This window comes from Sceloporus occidentalis, unplaced genomic scaffold, assembly GCF_023333645.1.
Source record: "Sceloporus occidentalis isolate IW3139 unplaced genomic scaffold, rSceOcc1.0.p SCAF_1, whole genome shotgun sequence".
Classification (NCBI taxonomy): Eukaryota; Metazoa; Chordata; class Lepidosauria; order Squamata; family Phrynosomatidae; genus Sceloporus; species Sceloporus occidentalis.
In genome coordinates, this window is record NW_028316981.1 from 190506547 (window position 1) to 190526719 (window position 20173).

Here is a 20173-nt window from a genome sequence, read left to right on the forward strand (position 1 = left end):
CACTTATGGGCACCAGCATGGTCTCTGGAGACCACGGTTCAAATCCCGGCTTGGCCATGAAACCCACAGGATAACCCCTCAGATAAGTGGCTCCCAAACTTTGGTCCTCCAGGTGCTTTGGACTTCATTTCCCAGATGCTCTAGCCAGTTTGGCCAGCAATTTTGGGAACTGAAACCCAACATGTGGGGGATCAAAGTTTAGGCACCACTAACTTAGGTTAGACAACCAGCATAGTGTAGTGGTTTGAGCATTGGACTGTACCTCTGGATACCAGGGTTGTAATCCCAGCTCAGCCAACCTTGGAAGAATCACACTCTCTCAGCCACAGAGGATGGCAATGGCAAACCCCCTTTGAAGAAACTGGTCAAGAAAACCCTATGATAGGTTCACATTAGGGTCACCATAGTTCAGAAATGACCTGAAGACATACAACAACCACAGTTAGGTGTGTCCATTTTCAGACAACCCAATGAGATGCACATTAGAACAATGTTTCGGTTTCTAATCACTCCTGATTGCAACATGATAGACAGATCTATTTTGGTTGGTCAATAAAGGTATTGCCATTGAATGAATGTGGAATTATCAATTTCCTATTAATTCAATGCATGTGCTCTAATTGGGACTAATGACTGAATTTGGGTCACAGAACATCCCTATAGCATTCAAATGGAGAAAACAATATATTCCATTTTTACTTAACAATCATTTTCTTTTCCATTATTAAAAACTGGAATTTACCTTTAGCCTAGAACAATTTTATTTGGAAGAAAAAACATAAAGGAAAAATAGCTGAATTTAATGAAAATTTCTGTGGAACTCAATGAAAAGGTGTTCAAAATCACCAAAGCTAATTTTGGAAAAAGCAAATGTTTTCATTAAAATATATGGGCCATCTGCCAAACAGTCGCTATTATCATCTCAGAAACTGACAGAAGAACATCTGAAAAAAATAATTCTAACAGGTTGCATTGTGCATGGTTATTTGTTATCTTTACAAATTAGGAAAAACCAACATGGGAATATGCCGAGCCATCATTTGTACTAGAAGTATAAACTACACTTTAATCCTGGAAGAATTAAACACTTTATAATGCTGTCTGAAAAGCTTTGTTGCTTTTATAGTGTTTTACTGGCACTCTAGAAAATCTGGCCAAAGAATTTGGTCTCTGAAGATTCATTCTGCTCCGATTTCTTTTAACATAACCAGGCTAACATGAACACAAATAACCAATGAAACCTACTCCTAAATTTAATTCCCAACTATATGAAAGCAAGCCTAAAGTAAGTTTAAAGCCAAAGGCCACACAAAACCAATCAGAGCTCATTCGTTTGAAAGGACAATATACACTATGGATGCATAGAATACTCACAAATTTTCTTGTCTTTGCCCACAAAGTAAAAAAATAAAAAAATAAACCCTTGTGAATTTTTTGTTTTAGGGGCTTAAATTTTCTTCTGCAGTTTTTCCCCCAGAAAAAAATGTTTCTTGTGCAATATTTTTTTTTTTTTGCATGCACACACACACACTGAAAAGCAAAAATATAGTTGAAACTCAGCAAATAAATGTTCCTGAAATCTTATCCAGAAAATTTATGGAAATCTTCATTCTTGTATGCAAGAACAAAATAAGTGAAGATATACATCCCTAATACACCTATAACAAGTCTCTGTTATAATTCCTACAATGCAACCAGTCTAATTTTTATCCTTCACATTATTTTCATTGGATCTGAGGGAGATCACAAAGCTTGGTCTCAGTTACTAAATTTATCACACCATTTTCCTGTAGGAAGGAGCTGAAGTGAAAGACTCCAGGTTTTTAAAAAAAGATTTCAGAGGACACTCACCACATTCTCAAACAAAAAAAAGAAAACAATAACAACAAAACCCCAGACATCATACCAAACCATGGTTAAAGTTTAACTCTTGTTCAGCACAATGCCTGAATTAAGAAACAATAACATCTTTGCACCCAAAAAATGGGATTTCTGAGAAGATGGAAGAAGAAAACCATTGCCCAGCATGTTTTCAAGTGTTAGTGTCAGCAGATTAATGCTGATTTTGAAAATAATGTTTTGATGTTAATTGTGTCAACAAAAGCAAAATTGGTTACATTAGCAACATGTTTTTAAAATATTATATTTTTAGAAAAAAATGAAATAAAATTTTAAAATATTATGATTCGTTAATATGGTCTGAATACTTCAAAACTATATCCCTAAAATTATGTATGAAATTTATTTATAAAATTATATCTCTAAAAGTGGCATTCATTATTCCAAATCTTAACATTATAGATATTAAAAAAACATTTTAGAAAGTCAGGCTACTAGTATTGCAAACTCAGGGCCATTGCTTCCTTTACTGAGACAATTCAACTGAAATGTGGTCTTCCTCTTTTCCTACAGCCTTCCACTTCATTTAGCATTATCATATTTTTCAGTGAGTAATGTTGTCTCATGATATGTCCAAAGTATAAGAACATCAGCTTAATAATTTTTGCTTCTATTAAGAGTTTAGGCTTGATTTGCTTTTGGTCCCATTCATTTGGGTTTTTGGCAGTCCATGGTATCTGCAGAACTCTCTTTCCATGCCACATTTCAAATGAATTGATTCTCTTCCTGTCAGTTTCCTTCACAATCCAGCTTTCACATTCATACATAAAAATCAGAAATATTATGGCACTGATAATCCTAACAAACATACACAACCTGGCCCAACTGCGTTTATACTTTGATCCCTTAAGTGTCAGAATATCTGGGTTTATTGTGAGTGCATAAACAGTTAAAATTCAACTGGATTTCATGGTATGTGCAGCTGTATCAGTTTAAATTTGTCATAGTCAGAAACTGCATTTAGGTTGTACGTGAGAACCTTCACACAACTCTTTTCCTATCTGAAAAAATGAAGCAGCTGACTTGTAGCATGTATTCTTTGGCTCCCTAAACACAAAAGTATTATCATGCTCTGCTAAAAATAAAAAAAAGAAGTATAATCATTAGATCCAAATCTAATCATGCTTCTAACAGACATAACAACATTAATGGGACTCTAGTACTGAATAATTTGTCTACCAGTTTCAATTTCTTCCATAAATTTCTCCTCTAAATCCAGTTGCTAGTGCCAACTGGAGTAGACTCTAATGAATCAATGGTCTTACATAACTATTGATTTCCAAGTTTCCATTGATTCACTAGATCTTTTTTTATATACATCTTGAGTCCTAATTCAACAATTGCTATGCAAATTACTCCAAAATCATCCACATGGGGACACCTTTGGTTTAATGTACACACATTTTGTTTCATGTAGAAAATTATTTAAAATATTGTGTATAAAATTACCTTCAGGCTATGTGTAGTATATGATGTATATGAAACATAAATGAATTTTGTGTTAGGACTTGAGTTCCATCTCCAAGGTATCTCATTATGTATATGCAAATATTCCAAAACCTAAAAAAATCCAAAATCCATAATACTTCTGATCCCAAGCGTTTTGGATAAGGCAGACTCAACCTGTATGGTGTAATTTCATTTTAAAACAAGCCTAACAAGACATACCAACCTTGAAGAAAAAAATGCCTTAGAGTGCCACAGGCATACTCATATGCCCCATCTTGACATGACAACTAGCAAGAGACTCTTGGTGATAACAGTTGCAAAACCACAATGGGAACACAGCTAAAACCCAGACACCAAATAAGGCCAAAAGAGTGTGATGCCTGCTTGTTGGAATTTACTATTAGACAGATTTGGATTTTGTTTATTTCATTCTAACTCACACATTCACAGGCAAGCAAAGCACAGTAATTGTTTTTTAATTCCTCAAAGCATTTTAAAAGAGCTGTATGCTATAATTTCAACCCCCATCCAAAACACTGCTCAAATTCAAGTCAGTCACAAGACTCTCATCCCCTATAATGAGCTATACCACACAACAGAACATGCAATATCATATTCCTCTCAAGTCATCACATGTTTTCCAGGAATGTGTTTAGGACCAGGGACTTTAGATTTTGACCAGGCTAGGGAAGCATAGTCACTGAAAAAAGTTACTTTCCAGCAAATTATCACAGCTATTGATTTTAGCCATATCTGAAGGCAAGTATTATACTCTCTTGTTCTATTTTCATACAGTCATGTGAATCAGCTTTTTGTGTATGCTTTGATGTCCGTTCAGTAGTAACTAAGCTAAATATAATTTCAGTATACCAGGGTCCCCCCCCCAAAAAAAAATTGGTAATAACTTCCACATGAAGAAGATGTATTCAAGAGTTTTTAAATTACTCTAATAGTTAACTGTTAAGTACTTTTGAACAATTACATGCCCCTTTCACAACAAAGTATACAAGTTCTTCTAGTCAATTAAAAGTCAGATTCTTAAATATGCTAACCATTTTCCTGGATGTGATCAATTGAAGTCAGAAATGAAATACAGTCATGTTGCAAAATGCAATGATAAAAGTTTTATTTAGAAAGCAGGGTTTTTGAAGGAATAATACATGCCATTATCAACGGAAAAATATGTATTAGGATACTACAGGTTCAGTCTCCCTTATCCAAAATGATTGGGAAAACAAGTGTTTTTGATTTTGGAATATGTGCCTATATATCATGAGATATCTTGGAGATGGGACATAAGTCTAAACATGAAATTAATTTATGTTTTGGGCACAGCTTATACACATAGCCTGAAGGTGATTTTATACACAGTATTTTTAATATTTGTATATGAAACAAAGTTTGTGTATACTGAATCATTAGAAAGAAAACATGTTACTTTCTCCACTATCAATGTGGATATAAGAAATGGATATATAAGACATGAAATCTATGTAAACTCATGCTCTCTCTTTGCTTATTTTTTGCTGACTGATTGATTGCACCCTATTCTGCAGAATTGAAAAATTGTTTCCAATAAATATGGCTTAAAGTGCCTTCACCCGATTGTTTGTTTGATTGTTTTTCTAAGTCCTTCTTGTTTTTAGCTCAATAAAATTGGAAATTAGAGTTCTATTTCTCACAGTGGAGAATCTTGGATTTTGGAATATTTCAGATTTTAGAATTCTGCATAAAAGAGACTCAGCCTGTACCTTTTCTTAGGCCAAGTAAATAAACAGTAAAAATTGTGCAAGCTGTCCAGTTCTCCAGAACTGAGTCCTGTTGTCTCAGGAAATCCATCAGGAATGGTTTTGTCCAGCAAAAAGTAGCTGGCATGTAAGTGTTGGAGAATTCATATCTGGTTACAGTCTTAATACAGAAAAGGGAAAGAGAATGTAGTGTGGGGTTGGAAATAAGTGGCCCTCCAGATGTTAGAATGCAACCTCCAGCATTCCTTACTCCAAATACTGGGAGGAGCAGTCCAACAAGATTAATGTAAACTCCTTGAATCCAATTTTTGGAGAAGAGATGGAATACTTACCATCACCAGCATCAGGAGAGCCACACAATTCTCACCCTTGCTGTAGAGATTAAAATTACACTACCAGTTATCACAACAGTTTTAGTGTGTATATGGAACTCTCTCAGGGGATATTTAGAAAAAAATTACCACCACAAAATGTGGTCCCCATTTCAAAAATATAAAATCCAGCAGTTGTTTAAAAACATATAACTTATTTTTCTACAAATCCATAAAAATGTTCCTAAAGCATTTGAAGAATCAAGCTATTTATTTATTTACAACATACATTTAATGTATTTTTGAAACCTTGTAGCCCTCAAAGCAGCTTACCATCTGTGAATATACAGTCAGCCCTTCATATCCACTGATTTTTATCCATATATTCAAGCATCAACAGTTTAAAAATATCTTTAAAAAACATAAATTCCAAAATGCATCCCTGTTTTTTGCCATTTTATACAAGTACACAATTTTGCTGTGCCACTGTATTTAATGGGACTTAAGTATCCATAGATTTTGGCATCTATGGGGGGTCCTGGGACCAAACCCCAGTGGATATCAAGGGCCCACTGGAACTAGTTAAAAAGAGAATAGCCATATGTCTTTTCTTCTTGCATGAAGTAAAAACCAGGGAAAGATTCACAATCACAATCATAGTGCAGATCTGGAACCAAAACAGGGTAGGGGCATAATTTAGCTTCCCTTATCTGCATACACTTTTTGTTTTATAAGTCAGGAGTGGTAAAGGAGGGCTACATGAAGGAGGCATATAAAATGTGAATGGAGGTAGCTTCTCTGTATTATCTTGTGTGAGCCAAGATACGCAACCTTACATAAAGATAGGCATACTTAAAAATGGTTTGATTCAGTATGTAGTATATATTGATCTGTAAGTGCTCCTCTGCTAATGTAATAACTTTTTATAAATACAATGGGCCCTTGTTATCTGCTGGAGTTTGTTCCAGGGCTCTCCACGGACACCAAAATCTGTGGATGCTCAGGTCCTGTTAAATACAGTGGTGTAGTAAAATAATGTCCCTTACATTAAATAGCAAATCAAGATTTGCTACTTGTAATTTATCCTTTTAAAAATGTATTTTCAAGCTGTGGATGCTTAAATCTGTGGATAAAGAATCTGTGGATAGGGAGGGGCTACTGTACTGTATACATTAAATTCCAGTTATGTCATTATCATTGTCCCTACTTATTTCCATTTTAACTTTAATTGTTAGGGCAAGATCCAACAGAATCATGAGGTATGGTGAGGCACTAGAATTCTCTGACAGAGAATTCTACCTCTTCCTAAACTACTAATCCCAGGATTCTAGTGGACATAACCATGGCTGTTAACGTGGAATCACACAGCTACAACTGTAGCATTAATGGGACTTACATTTCCAGTTTTACAAATGAGTAGACTATAGTTGGCATCCTGTTAGTAAATTACAACTCCATAGGTCAAGTCACTGTGGAGACTGGAATCCTGTTGTGATCACACAACACACAAATTCCCTCCCAAATCCACCTTATAAGTAGCACAACTCCCCACAACACAACCACTTCTTTCTTGCTGGACAGCGGGGGCAATTAGCAGGGATGCACACTACAAGGATGTCATCTGCAAGGACTTCCCATGGGCCTTCAAAGATCCCTGCAGATGCCTGTCACATCATATCCAGTGACAGGAAAATAACCAGATGCATCCCTGCACCCCACCAACAGGAAAAAAGCCATAGGAGGGCACTGTGCTGCTGGGTTTGGTTTGGGAGGGAGTAGTGCAGTGGTTTGAGTGCTGGACTATGACTCTGAAGATCAGTTCAATTCTCCACTTGGGTGAAATTGGGCAGGATGACCAGATGTCCTAACTGCAAAGGAGGACTAGGCACTGCCAAATATAGGACATTCGAGAAAACTATAGAACATTGCAAAACAAAAGCTAAAAACACTAATATAAATATAAAGTTATGCTTCCTAGGTCCAAAACACACTACAGAAATAATCCAGTTTGAGACTGCTTTAACTGCCCTGACTCAAAGCTAGGGAATTCTGAGAACTGTAGTTTGGTGGGATATTTAGCCTTCTCTATCAGAGAGCTCTGGTACCACAATAAACTACAATTCCCAGGATTCCCTAGCACTGAGCCGGGGCAATTAAAGCAGCCTCAAACTGGATTGTTTCTGAAGTGTGCTTTGGATCAAAGTCATGCTCAGAATGGAGGACACTTTGAAATTCCACCTGGACAAAAGGTTGAAATGTAGACCATGTCCTGAAAAAGGAGGAAATCTGGTCATCCTGAACTTGGGTGAGTTACACACTTTCACCCCCTGAAAATCCCATAATAGATTTGTTTTAGGATTGCCATGTCAGAAATTACCTAAAGGCACACAACAACAACAACAGCAGCAGCAGCAGGAAACGTAGTTACAATTACACCAACATCTACCAATGCAGGATATCAGTTCATGTCTTTGTGTTAGACGTTTGAAGCTAAATTCATCCATATCTTGCCTTGCCACATTCAACTTCACTGCAGGCAACTTGCTTCTCAGTACAGATCTGACACCAAAACAGGGCAAGGGAATTATTTAGCTTCCCCCATCTGCAGACACTTTTTGTTTGATAAAGCAGGAATGGGAGGGGGTTACATGAAGGAGGCATGGAAAAAATGTGAACAGAGGTAGCTTCTCTGTATTATCCTGTTTTACTTGAGATACAACATTATGTAAAGGTAGCCATAAAAATTTTTTTATTCAGTACGGAAAACATACTGATCTGCAAGTGCTCCAGACCTAATGTAGGCCTGTTACAGACAGCCAAAATAAAGCTGCTTCAAGTCACAGTGGAGGTATGGTGTTTCAATGATGCATGCGTCCGAAGAGTCCAGAAGTCGCACCAAAGCCACGCTCCAGCCCTAAGGACTGGAGTGTGGCTTTGGTGTGGCTTCTGGACTCTTAGGACGCATGCATCATTGAAACATCATACCTCCACTGTGACTCAAAGCAGCTTTATTTTGGCTGTCTGTAACAGGCCGTAGTAACTTTTTACAAATGTGCACTAACTTCCAGTTATGTCAATATCATTATCCCTACTTATTTGCATTTTTAAGAGTAATTGTTTCTCAAGTTAGCAAGTACTGTATATTTGTTGGCATTTGTGAAATGTTTGCCACCTTGGATCCTATTCCCAGGAGGAAAGGGGGAGGGTATAAATTAAATATTTAAAAAATGCAAAAGAAAAAGAAAAGGTGATCAGAAATCCTGCTCTTTGGATTTATGATTTATACATAGTATGACCAGAGTTGAAATTAACTAGTTAATTAATTTATTAAGTTTTTGATTTGTTCAATCTGTCTTCTAGTTGTTTGATCTTCCAGTTAATGTTGAAGTCAAAATAATGGCATTCATTACAGTGGTTACTTCTTCCTTTGTAAGATCCAGTAAGCCAAGAAGGCTCTTGCCTCAAGAGAAGTGGTATTTGGATAAAAAGTATCATATGGCTTTGTTAAGAAGATTAACAAAGGGGGAGAGAAAATTTTTGAATTCTAGACAGATAAAAACAATCAAAGGCTGAAAAAGAAACATTAAAAAAGTCTTGAAATGGAATGGGCATGGAAGAGTGTGGAGTGATTTTTTTCTAAAAAACAGGGCTCTTAAGTAACCAGGGCCTTTTCAGAAAGCCAAGCCTTTTAGGCCTGAAAAGCAGGTATCCCTCTCGCCACATGGGAATGTATGGAAATAAAGTTTTTAGAGTCATTTGGGGCAGATGAGAAATGTCTTCAGTAACCTTTCTGCTTCTTTTGATTACATTCTGGACAGGTTTCTATTCCAAAATATATAACCTTGTATAATGTTATCTGGAGTGAGTTGCAATTAATTGCTTTGCAATCTTACTTAGCTCACACAGTCTCTCTCTCTCTGTGTGTGTGTGTGTGTGTGCGCGCGCTGTGCGCTTTCAAGTCATTTCCAACTTATAGTGACCCTAAGGTAAACCTATCATGGGGTAGTCTGGCAAGTTTCATTCAGAGGAAGTTTGCCATTGCCTTTCTCTGAGGCTGAAAGCAAGTGACTTGCCCAAGGTAACCAAATGGGTTTCATGGCTGAGTGGGAATAGAACTCTGATATCCAGAGTCTTAGCCCAATGCTCAAACCACTATCTAGTTTAGGCAACTGGGTAATTGAAAGAAAAGTTCCCCTTGAATCCATCCCTCCCCCATTTCTTTCTCTCTTAGCTTCCCCCTTTCTTTCATTGAACTACTGCATGTCTGCTTCTCCTCTCCTCCTTTACTCACTCCCTTTTAATAATATAATTAAGGTAACAAGGGCACAGAGATTAGTTGGCTTGTTAGATAAGCGATCATTTAAACAGAAGATGTCACTGACTGAATTTGGCATCCATGGTTCCTGCAGGCAAGACATGTGCTCTATGATCACACTTATTGAATGAAAGTGGAGAGGCAGGAAGGACATAGTGATTGTGGAAAAAATATTTTGCATATGCTCAGAGGCTTTCAAAACATTTTTGATTTAAGAATTCTCTACCCTTGATTCACTGAGTGATCCTTACAGCTATCTACTAGTTGCTGCCCTTGCAGTGGATCAGTGTCTTCTAACTAAAATACATCATTCATTATTAACCTTTAACAAAGAAGCCATTTGAAGAGTGAGTGAAGTGTACATGTTGGTGAGGCTGGAAAGAAAAGAGAGATGCAGATCAGTGACAAACTTAATTGAAGAGGCTGTAAGTTGAGATCCAATTGTTAAAGACAGCCTTTTTTCAACCTGACAGCTACCAAATGTGTTGGACTCCCACCTTTCCAAGGCAAGCATCATATTATGGACTTTGTAGTCCATGGGGGGGGGGGGGTGTCTAGGTTGCAGGAAGGCAATTTTAAAAGGACAAAATTCCTTCTTCTGAAGGAATCAACAACAAAAAGTGCCCCAGGGTCATGAGTGACAACTTCCGTGCCATTCTTTGCAAATCCCATGGTGTGCTCAACCTAATGGTCTGAACACTGAGTTTGCCAATGATAACTAAACAATTTTCAATTATTATTACTGTTAGTAATTAATTTTCAAACTTCCAGAATATAACATTATTGAAAAATGTTTCAAAACCAACGTTCCAAGCCCTGATTGTGACAAAATAAAAATATACTTTCAGTCTTTTGTTATAGTTTTTGTGGGTTTTTTGGGCTATGTGGCAATGTTCTAGAAGAGTTTATTCCTGACAGTTCGCCAGCATCTGTGCCTGGCATCTTTCAGTCCTTTGTTAACACAGCCACATCCATCAAAACACTTGGAACTTATTAAAATTACAAACAACTCAATAATGACATTATGAATTATCCCACACACTTTATCCCTTTTCTTCATTTACTTGCTGTAGGAAACCAGGTTCAGTGTGACCTGGGAATTCCCTTTGGCTTTAGCCAGAGGGAAATGGGTTACTAACAGCCTGTTTCTTCCAACAGTGGAGAGAACCAAAGAACTAATTTATTGTCCACCTCTGCCTTTTATATACAGATGTCCCAAAACACCTATTTCCTGCCTCCCATATGGCCTTGCTTTCTCTATTGTGAGGAAACTCCTATTTCCAAGGAGATCCTTGCTTATGGAGGAGACCTTTCTTTGGCTAAATAGAACCAGATCCTGAGAGGCCCAACTGAATGCAGAAGGTTCCTGCTGCTTTCCCCATTCAGCCTCCCCCAGTATTGAAATAAGTTATTTCAAATAAACATTTTGTTGGCATAAATGTGTAATATGTAAATTTACATAGCTCTTTACATAGAAAAGACTCAAACTGAACTTAAATCCTACATTTTATTTCTCATTCATATGTGAATACTTAAGTTTGGATTGTATTATTACGCCTTTTTTTATAAGAGCAGACTTTCAAAACATCCATTCCAAAATTAGATAAATGTGTTTATATAGCAAGCCAAAATAATTTTGTGTACAAAAGTAATTAAAAACTTTGGGCAATAAAAATTAAATCTTGACATCACCAGCTGAAAGAGCAACTATAAATCACAATTCCTGATGCATGTTACATGGTACCTAGCAAACAATGCAATGAAATAGCCACATAGAATACTGAAGAACTGTACATTCATTCATTATATCCTAAAGCATATTGTTACTGTATTACATACTTTTATAAAGTAACAGAAGTTACATAAATGTATTTTTGTCCCTGTAGAAAGTTAAAACTGTGATTACTAAAACCCTATGCACACTTTCTTTGGACTAAGTGGCATAGTTTCTGAGAAAGCATATAGGATTGTTTTCAAAATTACATAGTTATGTCGAGTACTGTGGGGCATTGGTATCCACTGGGGTTTGGTTCCAGGACCCCCCCCCCCCCCATGGATACCAAAATGCATGGGTGTCCCTTTATATACAATGGCATAGAAAAATGGTCTCCCTCATATAAAATGGCAACATCAAGGTTTGCTTTTGGGATTTTTTTTTTGTGTGTGTGTGTGTGTGTGTTAAAATTTTCAAGTTCAGATGGTTGAATCAATGGATGCAGAATCCACTGATATCGAGGACTGACTGTAGTACGGCTATGAAGAATGTGTTTTATATAGTAAAAGCAGTAAAATACGTATAGTTTTGATAATATATTGTTTATATTTCCCTTTTGGAGGGGCTGGGGGACAACTGCTGGGGGAGACTAATTTTTATGGCTTCAAATTTTTTTGAAAATGTTCTTCTTGCTAAGGCCATTTTCTACACTACTTTTAAATGCCTAGGGGCTGCTGCTCATGATACACAATTGCTTCATGGTGGAGTGAGAAGACACATGAGTGTAGGAACAGGCACTGTGGAGGTGCTTCTTGCATGACATTACCAAACAGCATGCAAAGGGCCCATGCTACAGCGGTTTGAGCGCAATTGCACACTGCACTGTCAAAAACACTTTAAAGATATTTTTTTAATGAAAATAAGATGTACCAAGACACATGAAATTTGTTGCACTGCAGTACAGACCAGTGGCCACAATTCAGCCAGCCTAATTGTATAGACTTCTGCATGCAATATTTGTGCTAATTTTGTAGTCCTGAAACTCAAAGCAAATAGATTTCAGTGTAGTTAGAAGTGAAACCAGTATGAAGTAATTTCTAGTTTGCTGGAAAAGACAGGAGCAACTGAAACGCTAATATGAGAGCCTGAGATCTGGAAGTATGGTAGAAAAGAACAACTCCAGCAAGGACTAGACATTAATATAAATATGGGGTTAACTACCCCACCAGATCCTTTCTGATCTTGGAAGCTATGCAGGGTCAGCCCTGGTAAGTACTTGGATGGGTGACCACTAATGAATACCAACTGCTCTAGGCTATATTTCAGAAGAGGAACTGGCAAAACCACCTCTGAGTATTCCTTGCCTAGGGAAACCCTATGAAATTCATGTGGTCTCTGACAGGTGACTTCAAAGGCAGGCACACACACACATCACAAGCCAATGAGGAGGAGTCAATGAATTGTATAACATCACAGTACTGGGTAACTGTCACTAAAATGTTGAAAGGGCAGATAATATATTTATCATAACATCCAGCCTGGTCCCAAGAAAGCATACTAGCAAGGCAGACAAAAGCTCATATACATGCAGTAGCATCATATGACCTACCACAGTGAACTGCTCTGACTCTACTAAGTCTACGAGATTAACAGGAAAATGGGTTCATAAAAAACAGATTTCTAAACTCTGAACTAGTCATTTCTTCAGGACCGGTGGCAGTTCCCCCTGTAAGCGATCCGCACATGAGCTGATTCAACTAATATGTTTGAGATAATTATCCAAACAGCAAATCATTTGTTGGTGTAATGAAAAAGACCATTTCTCTGCATAAACAGTCATCTGTATTGTTATACTGTAACACTTTTTTCCTTAACTGTTCATTTAAAAACTAATAATCAAATTCACAAACCTGCCGTGAAGGGCCTTCTAACTTCAGTACATCAACAAATACAGCTAAATACCAACTAATATAGAGCAAGAGAAACACAGCTTTAGGTTTACCTTATTTGCATAAACATAAAATAGGGTTAAATAATGTATTCTTACTAAAATGAAAGGTACAATCATATTTTAATAGCTAAGGTTTGACCCGCTTAACAATATTAATGATTATTTTAAACGCTTATTGAGGATGTGGGGAGACCATATTTTCTAAAGCAAGAACAAAAAAGGGAGAAGGTATAAGCACAAGCAATTCCTTGGTAGAGAAATTATTTTCTATTCCATTCAACACCACTGCTTTCAATGATACAGCTAACAAAGTCTACTGTAAGCCTAGACTTTATTAAGACCCAATGGATTTTTAAAAGACAAATCATATGAAACTAGAAGCATGTACTGTCAATTTTTCTATCTAATAAAGACTTGTCACATGCGTTAAATTCATGACTAAGATCCTATGTGTTGCACAATCAGTGGGTACACTAACAGCAATTTCAGGCATATTGGCCAAACACATGTAAAATACTCTTATCTTTCAGTAGCATTATTTTATGAATAGGCTTGATTGTAAAGGCCATTATCATGGCAACCTTTCCATACAAAGAATACATGGTTGTTTTTTCCTGCTGTAAACACAAATTGCCATGATCGATCATGTGATGATTCAAAGAAGATTCAGCCACCCACCCACCCAGCCTAATACATGTGCATGCACACACAGTAAAAATAAATTTGGTTACTATTCAATGTCCATAATGTATTATTATGTACAACACCCCTCCTCTTTTTTGTTATACTGTAGCCAAATGATAAGCAGTAGTGCACCTATACAAATCAGCCACCAAATGTAAACAAAGGCTCAACCATTTTCAGTAGTAAACTGCACATTTATAACTTCTCTGGCTCCCAGGCTTGTTATGTCTTAAGACACTACTAGAATACAACTGCTGCTCAACAGTCCAGTAAAATGAAACATTTTCAGAAAACATTGTAAAAGAAATAACATGGTTTAATGGATCCCCCTAGAAAATGTGACTTGATAAATTTCATATGAGAATAGCCTTTGGTTTAAAAATAGTATGTAACACTGTTGGATTTGTCTACTGCCAGTGTAAAAAGAGCCTGGATACATCAGACCAGTCAAGCACTCTATTTCCATGGGGGCCAACCAGAAATCCCACAAGCATGACATGGGTACAACAGTATTCCTTCCCATTCATGATCCCATACAATTCAGAAGCATACTGCCTCCAGTTCTAGAAATGATACATAATCATCATGGCTAGTAGCCTTATCCTTTTTAACAAAACCCCTACTACTCATACATTTAAGGGTCCAACTTTCTTCAGTTTACATAATGAAAATCAAGAGCTGAATACATTCTCATAGCAATAAAGCATTCATGGACTTAAAGGAAAAACTGGATCTTGAAGACAGTCATAATGCCTACAGAGCACAGTTTGGTTCCAATGGCTTTTCCAGCAAGAACATAAGCCGCATTTACAAATGAACAGAACTACTGTTGCAGCAACCTATCTTTTGTAGGATAGAACAGCTGGGATGTGGGAGAACTGAGAAGCACTAAGCTGAGTAGGTCAACAATATTTCACATAGATGTACATTGTATATGTAGCTGTAGCACCATCAAATCTGTCAAAAAGCTTCGCATTATCAGCTGTCATGGTGAGATACACAATATGCAGGATACAACGAATGTTTACAGGTGGTGATGTAGACTTTTTGAACAGGCTAACTTACTCCAATCATAAAATAAGCCTCTTTCATTTACTGTTTCACAAGGGTCATGTTAGGTATCAACATTAGACATTGATTTTAACAGGACGTAAATGCAGGATTGCTAAAACAAATTGGAAGCATCACTAGAGAGCACTCATCCTCTGCCCTTTGACTCATAAGAGGCCAGACACGACCAGAAAGATTTCTGGCATGTCTTTTGATCTCGCATTAGTTTTGTTATGCCACAGAAGCTGAAGTCAACTGCACAAGTAAGTGGCATGTTTAGCACAGCTTTTACTCCCTCCTACATAACCTTAGTAAACAGAAAACATTCACTGATAATCTCTGAATCATGTGTGACTACAATAAAATGAGTCTTCTCTTAGGCTATATAAACCGACATTTTTCCTAGCTCTCATTACATAGGAAAAACACACACACACACACACTTCACCCCAGCCCCATGCAAACAATTGAAAACAATGGCTGATGGGGGAGTGCGAGAACTTCCATAAGACAGAGTACATGTCCAGGAACTTCAAACTATCTGCACCAAACACGTCATTACCTTGCAAGCATATAATGAACACATATTATATCCACACCTAGCAACAATTCCCAGACCTTAACTGGAGAACCATATTCCCTTGGGCTGGACAGAAAATCATTCAGCCTGGGGACCTAAGATTGAGCCTCATACAAGTCACAACAACACAAAAACAAGCTTTTTTTATTTACCTGGAAGGAAGTCCCATTTATTTTAAAGGGACACACCTTGGAATATTTTATGTTAAAAGGGGAGGAAAGCAACACGCTGCCATTGCTTTCATCATTATCATTCCATTTACTGTGCAGATAGGAAAATTTAGCCAAGCTTATCATATTCCACCGTTGGTGTTGACATCTTTCTTTTTTAAAAAATAAAAAATAAAAATTGTATGTAGAAAGTCATTTCTAACACACATACAGAGGAAGAGATAAACAGATCAAACATCAGGGGAAGTAATTGTTATTGGGGTATGTTCCAAGTACTGAAAAGCAGTAACATGAAAACTATATTATGAGATGAAGGCTCACTGAAAATACAACACAAAACCTGTACATGATGGGGTGGCAATGAACTTGATAAAGCAGGTGACAAAAATGGTTTAATATTATGCTGGTTAAGAGGCTCAACAGATTCCAAGTTTTCAAAGAGGAGTGAAGCTGCTGAGTGTGTACCACAGATAGCCTTCAACATTAATCCCTTAAAGACATTTTAAAAGCTAGAAAAGCTTAACGGATTCTCGCTTTCCCCCAACTCCTTTCTCTTTAATCACATTTCTGCATTTTCAAACATTCTTAAACAATTGTAAGCAAAATGAATTTATTAAGATGCTGTAGTAAGAGGCTACAGGAGTTGTAGATTCCAATAAAGATTACAGATTAGACAGGCGATAACTAGTAGCTAAATATCTACTTAGATAAACAAACCTGTTCACAAACAAAGCACCTTATTGTATTTCTACTGCTACCTCTACTAATCCAACTAAAACAGTCAAGGCAAAAACAGCTTGGAGGTCAAAAGTAACCAAAATTGAAAACAAAGGCTTCCCAAACCTCTTGCAATCAAAGAATAGATCGCTCTCATCCTTTGTGTTTTAGTATCACTTAAGTGTTTGGAATTTATTTTAGTTGTATGCTAATAACTGCACAAATCCAAGAGCAAAATCTAGAAGCTGAGGGTAGCAGCGAAGGCTGAACACATATCCATTGCACTGTTTCTAGCAGCCAACACTTTTAGATAATACTTCCCTCAATAAAGGTACACCTATTTTGAGAGCACAATTCAGAACAAAAACACAAAAGCTGGTCAAGGAAAGACTGCCTCCCTCAGCAAACAACCCTCACCAGCTCTCTGCCTCCAATGAAGGAAAGACACCATTAACACCATTTATAAAAATAACCAAGAGGAATATTACCGCCATCAAAACTCAACATAACCTTTGCCCAACAACACTGCACTCCCAGGCAGGCGAGATTAAAGATCATTGCAGGAAGAAGTATTGGGGGGGGGGGGGAGAGAGAGGAATAAATAATTGATAGGAAATGTCCAGGTGCTCCTTCCTTCAGAGCAAAAGGCAGCTCACTTCACCTGAAACTGAAACAAACCTACTGGCTGCCAGCTTCAAGATTCAAAGGTGTTACAGAAAGCATTGTATACTTGAGGTAGGAAGTATACTTGAGGGCTACCTCTCCATCAGGCCATCAGGTTTCTTTCCTGAAACCCTACAGCCGTGACTGTAATCTGTTGCCCCAGCCAGTGCTGACACTATGCAAGCCAGAGCAGGAGTCTGAAAGGTGACTTTCTTTTTGCCCCTTCTCCCCTTATGCAAACACATTAAATGGGGGTTTCTCAAGATACCTTTGTGCTGAAGCCCTACCTCTTTTTGGCCTAGGGAAGCTGTCATGTAAGTGAAAGACGACTTTCTCCACAAAGTGCTGAATGTTACTATGCTCGGGTCCTCGAACGAACACCATCCAATCGTGAGTAAACCCCTCCACGGTGGGTTTCTTCCTCACCTGGGCTCGGTGCCCAAGCTCCAGTTTCACCTGAACAGCACACTGGAGAGAGAAAAGGAAAGAGCACAGTGAGCAGGAGAGGAAGCCAAGGAACACTCCACACACACACCTGAAGATTTTTAAGCTTTATTGTGGGGGAGAGACAAAAAACATGCACACAAAGCAAACGGCAGTCCGCTCTCAAGGTGGGAAAACTCTCCATTAGAGGCAGTGCCACTCCTGAAGGAGCTGGGATTGTAACGGAATGTAGGCTGGAATATTGAGATCAAGCCAAGGAGGGAGTCCCAAATTTAGAGGGTTGGAAAGGGGAGGGAGGGAAAAAAGAAGGAAATAATAAGAGGAGAAGGCCTGGGTTTTCTTCTTTCTTTCAGCCCAGAATGAATGCCTACAATCATTAATAACAAAATAATAATTTTTAAAAATCTCATTGTTGTTTCATTTAGCAGTCCTTGGCCTTCATGCCACAATCCCTAGTAACAAAATAATACAAATCTCATTGTCATTTCCTTCAGCAATCCCTAGTAACAAAACCGTTCCACGGTCATTCCGGCACTCCACAATCCCTAGTCACCAAATCATTAAATATAGTGTTGTCGTTTCATGCAAGAATCCTTGGCCATCACTCCACACTCATTCGTAAGGATGTAAAATAATCAATATACGTGGGGCAGGGGTGGCATTTTCCATGAGGTGCCCAGGACAGGCAGGCAGAGAGGGAGAGGAAAGGAAGAATGGAAAGAAAAGGAGAAAAAGGAGAAAGCAAAGGTGCACAGACCAGTAGAGTGGGAGAGAAAAGGAAGAAAAGAAGAATGGAAAGAAAAGAGAAAGGAGGGCAGGCAGGGAGAGAAAAGGAAGAAGAGTGGAAAGGAAAGGAGAAGGAGGACAAGCAGGCAGTGAGGGAGAGAAAAGGAAGAAAGGAAGAATGCAAGGGAAAGGGAAAGGAAGGCAGGCAGGGAGAGAAAAGGAAGAAGAGTGGAAAGAAAAGGAGGAGAAGGAGGACAAGCAGGCAGTGAGGGAGAGAAAAGGAAGAAAGGAAGAATGGAAGGGAAAGGGAAAGGGAAAGGAAGGCAGGCAGGGAGAGAAAAGGAAGAAGAGTGGAAAGAAAAGGAGGAGAAGGAGGACAAGCAGGCAGAGAGGGGGAGAAAAGGAAGAAAAGAAGAATGGAAGGAGAAGGAGGAGAAGCAGGCAGAGAGGGTGAGAAAAGGAAGAATGGAAAGAGAGGAAGGAAAAGGAGAAGGAGGGCAGGCAGGCAGAGAGAGGCAAAAAAAGGAAGCCCCTAATGGCAAGCAAAGGCGAAGGAGGGCAGGCAGAGAGGCATGGAGGGCGAGAGAAGGCAGCGGCGAATCCTGGAAAGAGCAGGAGCCCAGGGCGCAGGCAGTGAGGGGCTGCTGGCTCCAGAGGCGGCGGGGGGGCTGGCTGGTCTGTCTCTAGGGAGAGAGAGAGAGGGCTCTCTGTCTATTGGATCTGGGAGCGGAGGCAGTGGGGCTCCTTCCCTGTGTCTCTAGAGGCCCCCCCCCGGGGGAAAGGGGGACTGGGGGGTCTTTGGGGAGGAGGAAGAGGAGGCTGCTGTCAGAACGGAGGCGAAGGCGCACCATGATCATCCCCAGGAGCCTGGGAGGCGAAGCGGCGGAGAGGAGGAGGAGGAGGATGAAGGTGGGGATGAAGACCCTCCTCTTCCTCTGCCAGTGGGCTCGCTCCATGCAATGGCACACAGAGGAGAGGCAGAGAGAGGAGAGGCCCCCTCTGTCTCTCTCTCTCTCTCTCTCTGCCACACAAACCCACACAGCAGCAGACACAAGGAGGAGGAGGAGGAGGAAGGCAGGGGAATCCCCAACTGGCAACCCTCAAGGGCGCCTTGGGAGGCGAAGGGAAGGGGAAGGGGGCCAAGGGAAGGCCTGGGGGGCTACTCACCGAACTGGCCATGCCTCTGGGGGGCTTCGGGGGGTCTCTCCGGCCTTCCCCGCCCCCAGCCCTTCAGCTCCAGCTCATGGAGAAGAGGAGGAGGAGGAGGAGGAGGAGGAGAGCCAAAGGGAGCCCATGGCGGACGCACAGGGTTGCTCCTTTTCTCCCTTTGCCTCCTTCTTCCTCTTCTGGCTCTGGCTCTGGCTCTGGCTGGCTCCCTTCTCCTCCTTTTTCTCCTTCTTCTCCTTCTTCCCTCAGAGCATGCGCCTGGCTCTGGAGGAATATAAAATCTCTCGCTCTCTCTCTCGCTCTCTGGGTCTTTCTCCTTTTCTCTCTCTTCTCTGCCTCTCCAAAGGCGCACAGAGAAAGGGAAACCAGAGAGACAGCCACAGACACTGAGCAGGAGCAGGAGGCTGACACTCTCTACAGGAACGCAACCCACACACACACACACACACACACACACAGAGCCTCCCAAAGAAGAGAGGGAGGGAGGGGAAGGGAGAAAGAAAAGGAGGCTGAGCCTATTCTCAACCCACCGCCAGTCAGGAAGAAAGGGAGAGGGGAAGGAGGAGGAGGAGGAGGGAAGAAAGA

General features: G+C 39.3%; 1 protein-coding gene across 3 annotated transcripts in view; it reads right to left on the reverse strand.

Annotated features, from left to right (window-relative positions):
• The window catches only part of MLLT3 (MLLT3 super elongation complex subunit), a 144346-nt gene extending 124355 nt beyond the window's left edge, over positions 1-19991 (reverse strand). For 2 of the 3 annotated variants that reach the window (XM_089487849.1, XM_089487842.1), the window contains exons 1-2: positions 19589-19991; positions 17539-17719 (exon numbers count right to left, since the gene is read on the reverse strand). In XM_089487849.1, the coding sequence (XP_089343975.1) occupies positions 17539-17719; positions 19589-19600 (193 nt within the window). In that variant the 5' untranslated portion in view covers positions 19601-19991. Of the gene's footprint in view, positions 1-17519; positions 17720-19588 lie in introns of those variants that run through there. The other variant, XM_089487855.1, reaches the window with a different exon arrangement.
• Positions 19992-20173: the final 182 nt, after the last annotated feature.